Genomic DNA, 12645 nt, shown 5'->3' with positions numbered 1-12645 from the left:
AAAAAAACAAAAACAAAAAAAAGGACTTCACAGGAAAAAAAAAAAAAGAAATGCTAGCCTAAGGTAGCAGGTGATGGACAGAACAGAGAGGGTGAGAACATGCTCAAGGTCACACAGAACAATCCTTTGAAGCTGTTTTTTCTTAAACACAACACTCTAATCACCAACCCAGGTCTGAATCCAACCCCTGCCACTCTCAGGCTGTGTAACTCTCAACAAACTACTTACCTCTGAGTTTCATCTGGAAGATGAGGGTAATGACTCTATTTCATAAGATTACTATGAGAATTAAATCATGCATGCTAGGTGCCTAGCACTGTGCCTGGCACGCCAATGGTGCTTCATACACGCTTCTGCGTGTGGCAGCCAGCCTCCAAGCCCCCAGCAATCCTACCTCCTGACTTTCACACCTTGTGTAGTCCCCTCACAAGCTGGGTCAGGGTTGGTCTGTGTAACCAAGAGAACAGAGCAGAGGTGAGGGTATGCCATTTCCAAGAACAGGTTATAAAAGACATGGCAGGCAGGGCATGTTGGCTCACGCCTGTAATCCTAGCACTTTGGGAGGCCAAGGCGGGTGGATCACTTGAGGTCAGGAGTTCGAGACCAGCCTGACCAACATGGGGAAACCTTGTCTCTACTAAAATACAAAAAATTAGCCAGGTGTGGTGGCGTGCGTCTATAGTCCCAGCTACTTGGGAGGCTGAGGCAGGAGAATTGCTTGAACCCGGGAGATGGAGGTTGCAGTGAGCTGAGATCACCACTGCACTCCAGCCTGGGCCACACACAGAAAAAAAGGCACTGCCGCTTCCATCTCAGTGTCTTCTTTCTCTGATCACTTGGTCTGGCGGTAGCCAGCTGCCACACTGTGAGCAGCCCTGCAGGGTGGCCCACGTGACGAGGAACTGAGACCCCCTGCTAACAGCCATGTGAATCCATTTGGAAGCAAACCCTCTGTCCCCAGTTAAGCTTTCAGATGACTGTACCCTGGCTGGTATCTTGAGTGCCACCTCCTGAGAGACTCAGCCAGAACCACTCAGCTAAGCAGTGCCCAAATTCCTGACCCTCAGAAACAGTATGAGAGAATAAAAGTTTGTTGCTTTAGGTTGGATGCAGTGGTTCATTCCTGTAATCCCAGCACCTTGGGAGGCCAAGACAGGAGGATCGCTTAAGTCCAGGAGTTCACGACCAGCCTGAGCAACATAGTAAGACCCTATCTCTACAAAAAGTATTTTTTTAAAAATTAGATGGGTGTGGTGATGCATGCCTATAGTTTCAGCTACTTGGGTGGATGAGGTGGGAGGATTGCTTGAGCCCAGGAGATGAAGGTTGCAGTGGGCCGAGATCATGCCACTGCACTCCAGCCTGGGTGGCAGAGCAAGACCTCGTCTCAAAAAAGAAAAGACAACTTAATAGGATTACGTGCAGATTTTTTTTCATTTGATATCTAATTTTTAAAGTTTCTATATTTGGCATGTATTGTTTTAAAATTTGCAAAAAAATAAAAAATAAATTCTCTTCAAAAAAAGTGGGGTCTAGTCCGAATTCCGAATGCAGCGGTGTTGGTGACTAACTGATCACAACCAGATACAGATTTCTTTGTTCCTTCTCCACTCCCACTGCTTCGCTTGACTAGCCTCTAAAAAAACAGAAAAAGAACAAGTGGGAAATTTGTAAGGCAGGGATAAATCCTATTCCTTCTCCCTCTGGAGGCTGCCATGGAGGGTTCCAGAGACCTGGTTCACTCGGATGAACCAGCCAGGGGTGGTGAGTGAAAGAAACAGAGCAGATATTCCCCGCAGCCCCCGGATGAAAACTGACAAGGCAAACCCTGATTCCAACCAGACTTGGCCTAGCACACCCCAAGGCCTGGTGAAGGTCGGTTGAGCCTGAATCTGGGCTCCAGGGACTGCGGGCTGGAGACACAGTTTCTCAATAGATAGTTACAGGTCCCAGGAGGCCAGAGTTTCCAAATAGGAAAGGTAAAAATAGTCTGAATGAGGCTCCTGAACCAGATACTTGGACTCAAAACTGTCTCTGCCTCCCGCTTCTTCTCTCCCCAGTCTGGGCGCCAAATATCATCTGATCCTCTATCTCCACTGTCACTACTGCCCAAGACAGAACTCAGCTCCTCACCTCTGGACTCCTCACATCTGGACAGCCCCCTCCGTTCACTGTATCATAAGCACCATCAGATCAACTCTCCTTAAATCATCCCTGCTCAAAATTTTCCATGGCTTCCAAGTGAGAACCTTATTAAAAATGAATCTCAGCTAAATGCAGTGACTCACACCTGTAATCCCAGCACTTTGGGAGACCAAGGCCTCCCAACTCCTGATCAGTTGAGGTAAGGAGTTCAAGACCATCCTGGGCAACATAGTGAGACCCCTGTCTCTAAATTTTTTTTTTTTTTAATTAGCCAGTTGGGGTGTCATGTGCCTGTAGCCCTTGCTACTCGAGATGCTAAGATGGGAGGATCACTGGAGCCCAGGAGTTTGAAGTTATAGTGAGCTCTGATCATGCCACTATACTCCAGCTTGGGTGGCAGACTGAGACCCTGTCTCGAAAAAATAAAAAATAAAAGGGGGCCAGGCACAGTGGCTCATGTCTGTAATCCTAGCACTTTGGGAGGCTAAGGTGGGCAGATTACCTCGGTCAGGAGTTGAAGACCAGCCTAACCAACATGGTGAAACCCTGTCTCTACTAAAAATACAAAATTAGGCCAGGCATGGTGGCTCACGCCTGTAATCCCAGCACTTTGGGAGGCCGAGGCGGGTGGATTGCCTGAGCTCAGGAGTTCGAGACCAGCCTGGGCAACACGGTGAAACCCCAACTCTACTAAAATACAAAAAATTAGCCGGGCATGACGGCATGTACCTGTAGTCCCTGCTACTCGAGAGGCTGAGGCAGGAGAATTTCTTGAACCCAGGAGGTGGAGGTTGCAGTGAGCCGAGATCGCATCACTGCACACCAGCCTGAGCAACAGAGTGAGAGTCTGTCTCAAAAAAAAAATTAGCTGGGCATGGTTGCAGGCGCCTGTAATCCCAGCTACTCAGGAGGCTGAGGCAGGAGAATCACTTGAACCTGAGAGGCGGAAGTTGCAGTGAGCCAAGATTGCACCACTGTACTCCAGCCTGAGTGACAGAGACAGACTCCTCCGTCTCAAAAAAAAAAAAAAAAAAAAAAAAATAGTTTAGTGTGCTGGTGCACACCTGTAATCCCAGTTACTTGGGAGGCTGAGGCACGAGATTGAACCCAGGAGGTGAAGGTTGCAGTGAGCCCAGATCATGCTACTGTATTCCAACCTGGGTGACAGAGCAAGACTCCGTGTCAAAAACAAAAACAAAAAGTCTCCTGGGTCAGGTCCCCAGAAATCCTGATTTAGCAGATCTGGAGGGGAACCTAGAAACCTGCATTTTAACTAGCAAGTCTAATACCCCTTAAGAAGCAAAAGCCTGGAGGAATGAGCTTTCCCTCGAGTTCCAAATGCAGTTGCTGCTGGGGACAGTTACTCTGGGTAGACACAGCCCCCTGGACTCATGTCCCAGCTAGAAATCAGTTCAATGATGAATAACCTCAGGTCACTGAAGTGGTAATCCAACTGCATGCTAAGCACAATTATTTAAAGTGGATAAAGCTGTTTTCTTACTAGATAAGCGTCTTGTCACACTCCTGGAAAGTTTAGAATTAAAAAATAGAAGCATAAGGGCAAATCAAATTCACTGTATTAATGTTCTTATCCTAAATTGAGTAATAATCAGTATATTTTTGGAATTAAAAAGTAGCTGTAGGCCAGGCACGGTGGCTCACACCTGTAATCCCAGCACTTTGGGAGGCTGAGAGAACAGAATCGCTTGAACCCAGGAGGCGGAGCTTGCAGTGAGCTGAGATCGCACCACTGCACTCCAGCCTGGGCAACACAGCGAGACTCTGCCTCAAAAAAAAAAAAAAAAAAAAGTAAGTAAGTAAGTAAGTAAGTAAATAAATAAAAATTAGGCTGGGGAGATGGCTCATGTCTGTAATCCCAGCACTTTGGAAGGCCAAGGTGGGTGGATCAGTTGAGCTCAGTAATTTGAGACCAGCCTGGCCAACATGGTGACACCCCTAAAATTTTTTTGTCTCTACAAAAAATATATAAGAAAACCAGAAAACCAATGAGTGAGGCATAGTGGCATGCACCTGTAGTCCCAGCTACTTGGAAGGCTGAGGTGGGAGTATCACTTGAGCCCAGGAGTTGGAGGCTGCAGTGAGCTATGATCATGCCACTACACTCCAGCCTGGGCAACAGAGTAAGACCCTTCTCAAAATAATAATAATAATAATAATAATAATAACAACGCAGTGTGCTGGTGCACAGCTGTAATCCCAGCTGTTTGGGAGGTTGAACCAGGTGAATTGCTTGAGCCCAGGAGTTCCAGGCTGCAAGGAACTATGATTATTACAACCAGGAATTATGTGCCACTGTACTCCAGCCTGGGAAATGGAGGGAGACCCTGTCTCTACAAAAATAAAACATAATAAAACCAAATAAAACAAGCCACACCTTTAACTCCCTGTGGTCTTCCCTACTTATCGCACCTAAAATGATTCTCTCTCCTCTGAACTTCCCATCAGCCAGATTGGTTGGAAATGATCAGCAAGACCTAAGTAGTCTTCCCCTAGAGTCTCACAACTTCCTGCTCTGAGGGGCTCCCAGGATGCTTTGCAAATAGTAAAAAACCACAGTAAGGATAACTCATGGATGTAAAGCATTTCACTTTTTACCTTCTGATCCCCTAACCTGGTATTACTGTTGCTATTTACAGATGAATTACAAGATGGCCCAGAGAGTCAAAGCCTGATCAATGTCACAGAGTCAGAGGCAGAGCCAGGCCTGCAATCCAATCCCTGGTTTTTGTTTGTTTTGTTTTCCTTTGAGCTCTGTCACCCAGGCTGGAGTGCAGTGGCGCAATCTCGGCTCGTGGCAGCCTCCACCTCCCAAGTTCAAGTGATTCTCCTGCCTTAGCTTCTCAAGTAGCTGGGATTACAAGCAGGTACCACCACACCTGGCTAATTTTTTCTGTATTTTTAGTAGAGACAGGATTTCACCATGTTGGCCAGGCTGGTCTTGAACTCCTGACCTCAAGTGATCCACCCACCTTGGCCTCCCAAAGTGCGGGGATTACAGGTGTGAGCCACCGCGCCCGGCCCCTAGTTTGTTTTTTGTAGAGATGGTCTCACTGTGTGGCCCAGGCTGGTCTTCAACTCTTGGCCTCAAGTGTTCCTCCTGCCTTGGCCTCCCAAAACGCTGGGATTATAGGTATGAGCCACCATGTCCAGCCCAGTCCCTGGTTTTGAATGCCACCCCTATCCGGATGACTCTTCTCAGGCTCATACCTCTCCTCTAAACTCCAGATCCGTGTCCTCATTTGCCTCTAGACACCTCCACTTGATGTCTGTGGGCCAGCTCAAACTGACGTGGACAAAACAGAATTTAAGATAATTCCTGTTGATTTTAAATTGTTTTTTTTTTTTTTTTTAATTTTTTTTTTTTTTTTTTTGAGACGGAGTCTTGCTCTGTCACCCAGGCTGGAGTGCAGTGGCCAGATCTCAGCTCACCTCAAGCTCCGCCTCCCGGGTTCACGCCATTCTCCTGCCTCAGCCTCCCGAGTAGCTGGGACTACAGACGCCCGCCACCTCGCCCGGCTAGTTTTTTTGTATTTTTTAGTAGAGACGGGGTTTCACCGTGTTAGCCAGGATGGTCTCGATCTCCTGACCTCGTGATCCACCCATCTCGGCCTCCCAAAGTGCTGGGATTACAGGCTTGAGCCACCGCGCCCGGCCGATTTTAAATTGTTGAGGTCAAAACTTAGATGTCAGCTGGACGCGGTGGCTCACACCTGTAATCCTGGCACATTGGGAGACCGTGGCAGGTGGATCACTTGACACCAGGAGTTCAAGACCAGCCTGGCCAACATGGTGAAACCCTGTCTCTACTAAAAACACAAAAATGAGGTGGGTGTGTTGGCATCTGCTTGTAATCCCAACTACTCAGTAGGCTGAGGCATGAAAATTGCTTGAACCTGGGTGGCAGAGGTTGCAGTGAGCCGAGATGGCCACTGCACTCCAGCCTGGGCAACAGAGCAAGACTCTGTCTCAAAACACAAACAAACAAAAAAAAACACACAAAAAAACTTAGATTATCCTCCTGATTCCTCTTTCCTGTGCACCCTACACACATCTGCTAGCTTGCTCTGTCTGCCCTACCTCCCAAATTACATCCCAAATCTGATCACTGCTCTGCTCCACACCCTAACCTAAATTACCACCCATCAGGCCAAGCGTGGTGGCTTACGCCTGTAATCTCAGCACTCTGGGAGGCCAAGGTGGGAGGATCACCTGAGGTCAGGAGTTTGAGACCAGCCTGGCCAACATGGTGAAACCCCATCTTTACTAAAAAAAAAAATTAACTAGGCATGGTGGCAGGCACCTGTAATCCCAGCCACTCAGGAGGCTGAAGCAGGAGAACCACTTGAACCCGTGAGGCGGAGGTTGCAGTAAGCCGAGATAGCACCACTACACTCCAGCCTGGGCAACAGAGCGAGACTCCATCTCAAATAAATAAATAAATAATCACCCAACTTCCCTCAACTGATCTACAACAATAACTTCCCCCTCACAGTCCACTCTCCATAGACCAGCCAGGATGATGACATTAAAGTGCAAATTAAATCTTGTCGCATTTCTGCTGAAAACCCTTCAGTGGCCTCCTAGTGCAATTAGGAAAAAACATGACTCCCTGGCCAGACGCGGTGGCTCACACCTGTAATTCCAGCACCTTGCAGGGCCGAGGCAGGAAGATCGCTTGAGCACAGAAGTTGGAGACCAACTTATCAAAAACAAAAACCAAAGAAAACAAGACTCCGTAACGTGGGTTCCAAGGCCAGATATCAGCTGACCGGAGTCCACCTCTTCATAATCCACTCTACTTCTCTCCCTCAAACATCCCAGGACTGTAGGTGCCTCAAGGCCTTTGCACCAACGTTTTCCTGTTCAACTCTACTATTCATTCAGGTATCTAGTCAAGTGTCACCCCCAGAGCAGCCACCCAGGGTGCAATGTCACCACCACTGCCTCTCCAGTCAACCAAAGCACTATGTGTTTGTTGCACTGTACCTCCCCCACCTGCCCACTCAGTAGATTGAGCGCTCTATGAGAGCAGGGACTTGTTCACTGCTGGGTCCCCAGAGCAGGGACCAGAACAGGCGCTGGGAAAACACCTGTTGAATGTCCCAGGTACTCCAAACCCGCTCTTTTCAATACCAAGCAGGTCCCAAGTCTCCAGCCTTCCAGACCAGGGTTGCCGGGTGCGAAGCCCAGGGGTGAGAGTAACAGGAAGCAGGGCAGATCCCTCCCTGCCGTTAAGCCAGCCTGAAGGGTTTAACCTCCAGGACAAGACTTTTGCCACAGGCTCCAGCTCCTGGCCTAGACTTGGGGCTGACGGAGGGGACAAGGTGAAGAGATGAGCCAGGGTCTCGGGAACCCAGATCCCCTCACCCCTCTATCCACTCCCCATCCCAAGGAATGGTGCGTCCCGCCGCAGGGCGTACGGACAAAGAGGGAGGCGCTCAAGTCTTCCAATGCGGGGAAAAGAGACTAGGGCTCGCCCCTCGGCGTCTGGCGGAAGGTACCTGGCTCCCCGGTGGCGGCAGCTCCGGACTCCTCCTCCTGCGTCCCCACGTCGCGCACTGCTTGCTGGGATTCGTAGTCTCGCCTTGGCCATCAGCTCCCCCTTCCCAGAGAGCTTTAGGAATCCAAGCCAGGACGGGGCGGAGGGCGGGGGGAAGGTGATGGCGCGCGAGGGCTTCTGGGAGTTGTAGTTTAACATATTCAAACAGCCAGGAATTCTGGAGAGGAAAAATTGGGTAATAAATTTTATCAGATTATTTGGGTTGTCCTGATATGGATCTTATGAGATTTTTTTTTCTCAGGCCCAGGACAGCCGTACCTCTGTGGTTCAAAACACCCAAAGCCGAGATTCAGAGGTACTACAAATCCCATAAAGTGTTGCACGTCTAGGGCCTTTGGAGAACGAGGTCGGCCCCGGCGCAGGCGCGGTGGCGCGAGTTGGACCGTGAAAAAAGAAACATGGCGGCCGCGGCGTTTACTTCGAAATTGTACTCCTTGCTGTTTCGCAGGACCTCCACCTTCGCCCTCACCATCGTCGTGGGCGTCGTATTCTTCGAGCGCGCCTTCGATCAAGGCGCGGACGCGATCTACGACCACATCAACGAGGGGGTGAGGGCCTGTGGCATCCTTGACCTTGGACCTACCTGAGGGGTGACAGTGGAGTAGAGGTGGGACGGGACTCAGTAACCTTTACCAGGAAGGGGGTAAGGGGTAAACCGTCGGCGTCTTCTGTCTCGAGTCCGCCGTCTGTCCCCTTGGCTTGATGTGAATTATAAAACGTTAAGCGAGGTTAATATATCTCACTTTACAGGGGTTGTAAGTATCGCTGTGTGCCACCCCACATACCCACTTGTCCATTATCAGAAGCAAAAACTAAAGGCTAGTGAGAGCAAAGGACTTACTAGGTGCACAGGAAGCCAGGGGCAAGTCAGGGCCAGAAACGGGACCCCTGTCTCTCAGGGTTTCAAGGGCAGATTTGAGCAGGCGACGGTCGTGAAAAGGACATTAGACACCTTAGACGCCGTGGCTGAAGTTTCAGGTGACGCTTTCGGTCCCCAAGGCTTCCCACGTAGGCAGTTGTTATTAATGATTGAGAGTGGGAGCTATGAAATCAGAAAGCCTTGGATAGGAACACTGGTCCTTGTCACTTAACTGTGGCATTAAGTTGAGCAAGTTTCTTCTCTGAACTCCGTTTTAACTGTGAGATGGAGATATTAATAGTAGTAACATGAGCACTATTGTGAGGATCACAGGAGATGCAGCAGGGTGCCACATGCCTGGTAGGTGGCACCACTGAAAAGTAATCACTGCTTACATTCCTCAGGAGAAAGTGGAAGCATGAGGTAGGAATGGCAACACATTTTTGACTTTTATGTATCACGCACTGTGCTAGGTGCAGTGCATGCTTTATATCGCTAAATTATGGCTGTATTGGAGTAGGCCTTATACATCTAGCCCTGTTCCACCACTCACTTGTTTTTAATTTGAGACTGACTCTGCAGCCTGGGAAGGCACTGTCCACTAGTGCTATGCTGCCTGTGACCAGTGCAACTTCCTGCCCACATGAAAGCATTGCCACTGTACCGTCTCTTGCAGTTGCTTCTGCTGACCACTCCCACTGATCTGGAGAGACATCCAAGCATGTTGTTATAACTCACCCATTTTCCCTGTGCTTTTTTTTTTCTCTTTTGAGACAGGGTCTCACTCTGTCGCCCGGGTTGGAGTGCAGTGGCATGATCACAGCTCACTGCAGCCTTGACCTCCTGGGTTCAAGTGATCCTCCCACCTCAGCCTCCTGAGTAGCTGGGACCACAGGCAAGTGCCACCACGCCCAGCTAATTTTTGTATTTTTCGTAGAGATGGCGTTTCACCATGTTGCCCAGGCTGGTCTCGAATTCCTGAGCTCAGTCTGTCCTCCTGCCTTAGTCTCCTAAAGTGCTGGGATTACAAATGTGAGCCACTGTGCTCAACCTCTTGTGCTTTTGGGAATGAGAATTTTGGCCAATTTAGGTCCCAGGAAATGTTTTAAATGGCTCATGGTGAAATATTTTGGGACTACACACTTACAACCTCTTCAGTAATACCTGGGAGTTAAAGAACTGAGACATCTTCCAGGCTGTTTTCCTTAATAATTGTGTGTTTTGGGGCACTTCCCTCGATCTCAACCTGAATTTCCTATAAAATTAAAATCACCCCTTTGTACTTCACCTGGTGATTGAAAGCATCATAGTATTTTATAAATGCCAAGAATTATGCATGAAGGCTCAGCACGGTGGCTCAGGCCTGTCATCTCAGCGCTTTGGGAGGCTGAAGAGGGCAGATCACTTGAGGTCAGGAGTTTGAGACCAGCTTAGCCAACATGGCGAAACCCCATCTCTACTAAAAATACAGAAAGTAGCCGGGTAGCGCACACCTGTATTCCTAGCTGCTCGTGAAACTGAGGCAGGACAATCGCTTGAACCCAGGAGGCTGAGGTTGCAGTGAGCTGAGATTGCGCCACTGCACTCCAGCCTGGGTGACAGAGGAGTCTCAAAAAAAAAAAAAAAATGTGCATCAAGCATAGGATTGCTTCGAGTTTGCCCACCACAAGTGTATCTTTTTATTTTTATTTATTTATTTTTTTGAGACGGAGTCTCGCTCTGTCGCCCAGGCTGGAGTGCAGTGGCGCGATCTCCACTCACTGCAAGCTCCACTTCCCGGGTTCAAGCCATTCTCCTGCCTCAGCCTCCGGTATAGCTGGGACTACAGGCGCCCGCCAACGCGCCCGGCCAATTTTTGTATTTTTTTAGTAGAGACAGGGTTTCACCGTGTTAGCCAGGATGGTCTCGATCTCCTGACCTCGTGATCCGCCCGTCTCGGCCTCCCAAAGTGCTGGGATTACAGGCGTGAGCCACCGCGCCCGGCCAAGTGTATCTTTTTAATCAGGACATGGCATATGTTTCTCCCAAGCTCATTTTAGAGACCAGGGCAGTGGGAGTAGTTGTAAAATGTGAGAGGCAAAGGTCAAAGTTTGTGGCTCTTGTCTTTAAAATGCAGAAACTGTGGAAACACATCAAGCACAAGTATGAGAAGTAGTAGTTCCCTGGAGGCCCCCATCGAGGCCAGAAGGACCAGGTCCACCCAGCAGCTGTTTGCCCAGAGCTGGAGGCTGAGCTTGAAGATGATGCTCAAGTTACTCTTCATGGACCACCGTTCGCTGTTGGCAAGAAACGGCTTTACTTACAAAAGACTCTTTACCTTCTGCTGTGTTTGAAGTATGTTTAGTCAGCATGCTCAGGAAATAAATCTGAATTGCCCTTGAGACCTGCTTCTGCATTGGTTGCTTTGTTAACTCTACCTGATCTTCACTTGTCAGTAATTTGAGACCACTTCAAAGCCCTCTGCAAACACCCCAAGGGCAGAGTCTGCTATTTTGAGTTTTCCATTAACTTCCAAAGAATTCCGCTTTTCAAAACAGGAGCCAGAGTTGGAGATATTACAGTCAACTTTGGCTTCTGAGCCAGTAATTCCATTCTTAAATAACTCACTGTCTTGGCCATGAGGAAGCACTATGGCCTCAGCTGGGGGAAAGACCCTGGCCTGGGGGTCTTAGCCACTCCCCACCCTAGGGTCTAGTTCAGGGGTATCCAGTCTTGGCTTCCCTGGGCCACGTTGGAAGAATTGGCTTGGGCCACACATAAAATAACACTAATGATAGCTGACGAGCTAAAACAAAAGACAAAACGGTTTGTGCAAAAATCTCATAATGTTTTTAGAAAGTTGAAGAATTTGTGTTTGGGCCTCATTCAGAGGCATCTTGGGCTGCATGCAGCCTGCGGGCCTTGGGTTGGACAAGCTTGGTGTATTCTGCCTCTTACTGAGTATCTTTTGGTAAGCTGCCATACCTCTCTGGCTCACAGCCTCCTGCCACCGTTCCACTCTGATGAGTTCAGTTCGTAAAGGTGCTTAGTTGGTGGGTTTGAATCCTCACTCCACTGACTCTAGCTATGGGAACCAAGGTGATATGGTTTGGCTGTGTCCCCACCCAAATCTCATTTTGAATTGTAGCTCCCATAGTTCCTATTTGTTGTGGGAGGGACCCGCTGGGAGATAATTGAATCATGGGAGTGGTTCCCCCACACTGTTCTCATTGTAGTAAATAAGTCTCACTAGATCTGATGATTTTATAAGGGGTTTCCCCTTTTGCTTGGCTCTGATTCTCTCTTGCCTGCCGCCATGTAAGACGGGCCTTTCCCCCTCCACCATGAGTGTGAGGCCTCCCCAGCCACGTGGAACTGTGAGTGCATTAAACTTCTGTTTCTTTATAAATTACCCAGTCTCGGTTATGTCTTTATCAGCAGCGTGAAAATGAACTAATACACAAGGGCAAGGCACTTGAACTTGCTGACCTTCGGTTTCCTTATCTGTAAAATGGGGTAGTAGAACATACAGTATGGGATTTTGGGGAGTATTAAAGGAGTTGTGCCTGTAATCCCAGCACTTTAGGAGGCTGAGATGGGAGGACTGCTCGAGGCCAACAGTTTGAGACCAGTCTAAGCAATACAGTGAGATACCCCACCTCTACAAAAAAATTTAAAATTAGCTGAGCATGGTGGCACAAGCCTATAATCCCAGCTACTTGGGAGGCTGAGGTGGCAGGATTACTTGAGCCCAGAAGTTAAGGTTACAGTGAGTTACGATTGTGCCACTGCACTCCTGCCTGGGGCATAGTGAGACACTGTCTCTAAAAAAAATTTTTGGCTGGGCATGGTGTCTCATACCCGTAATCCCAGCACTTTGGGAGGCCAAGTCAGGTGGAATTGCTTGAGGTCAGGAGTTCGAGACCAGCCTGGCCAACATGGTGAAACCCTATCTCTACTAAAAATACAAAAATTAGCCACGTGTGGTGGCATATACTTGTAATCCCAGCTACTCAGGAGGCTGAGGCAGGAGAATTTCTTGAACTCGGGAGGTGGAGGTTACAGTGAGCTGAGATCGCGC

General features: G+C 48.7%; 2 protein-coding genes across 10 annotated transcripts in view; one reads left to right on the top strand and one right to left on the bottom strand.

The window, feature by feature from the left end:
• Positions 1-7726, bottom strand: part of ZMAT5 (zinc finger matrin-type 5) — a 31441-nt gene extending 23715 nt beyond the window's left edge. For 2 of the 8 annotated variants that reach the window (XM_077948798.1, XM_077948796.1), the window contains exon 1: positions 6142-7726. The gene's annotated coding sequence lies outside the window, so the exon portion shown is untranslated. Of the gene's footprint in view, positions 1-394; positions 574-6126 lie in introns of those variants that run through there. The other 6 variants (XM_077948799.1, XM_077948800.1, XM_077948797.1 and 3 more) reach the window with 5 other exon arrangements.
• Positions 7727-8085: 359 nt separating this feature from the next.
• UQCR10 (ubiquinol-cytochrome c reductase, complex III subunit X) lies at positions 8086-10966 on the top strand. 2 transcript variants are annotated; one of them, XM_015150046.3, is made up of 2 exons: positions 8086-8274; positions 10702-10966. In XM_015150046.3, exons 1-2 carry the CDS (start codon positions 8125-8127, stop codon positions 10738-10740), a joined length of 189 nt encoding a protein of 62 aa, XP_015005532.1. In that variant the 5' UTR covers positions 8086-8124; the 3' UTR covers positions 10741-10966. The 2 variants fall into 2 exon arrangements, with proteins under 2 accessions (XP_015005532.1, XP_077806367.1); XM_077950241.1 differs by having other exon boundaries at positions 8086-8333.
• The last annotated feature ends 1679 nt before the right edge of the window (positions 10967-12645 follow it).

This window comes from Macaca mulatta, chromosome 10, assembly GCF_049350105.2.
Source record: "Macaca mulatta isolate MMU2019108-1 chromosome 10, T2T-MMU8v2.0, whole genome shotgun sequence".
Classification (NCBI taxonomy): Eukaryota; Metazoa; Chordata; class Mammalia; order Primates; family Cercopithecidae; genus Macaca; species Macaca mulatta.
Note: the sequence above shows the minus strand (reverse complement) of the source record. Positions and strands in the feature narration are given on the sequence as shown.

Coding starts and splice junctions, on each gene's coding strand:
- UQCR10 (XM_015150046.3), top strand. CDS start 8,125: ATGGCGGCCGCGGCGTTTACTTCGAAATTGTACTCCTTGCTGTTTCGC. Junction 8,275..10,701: donor ACGACCACATCAACGAGGGG/GTGAGGGCCTGT, acceptor TTTAAAATGCAG/AAACTGTGGAAACACATCAA.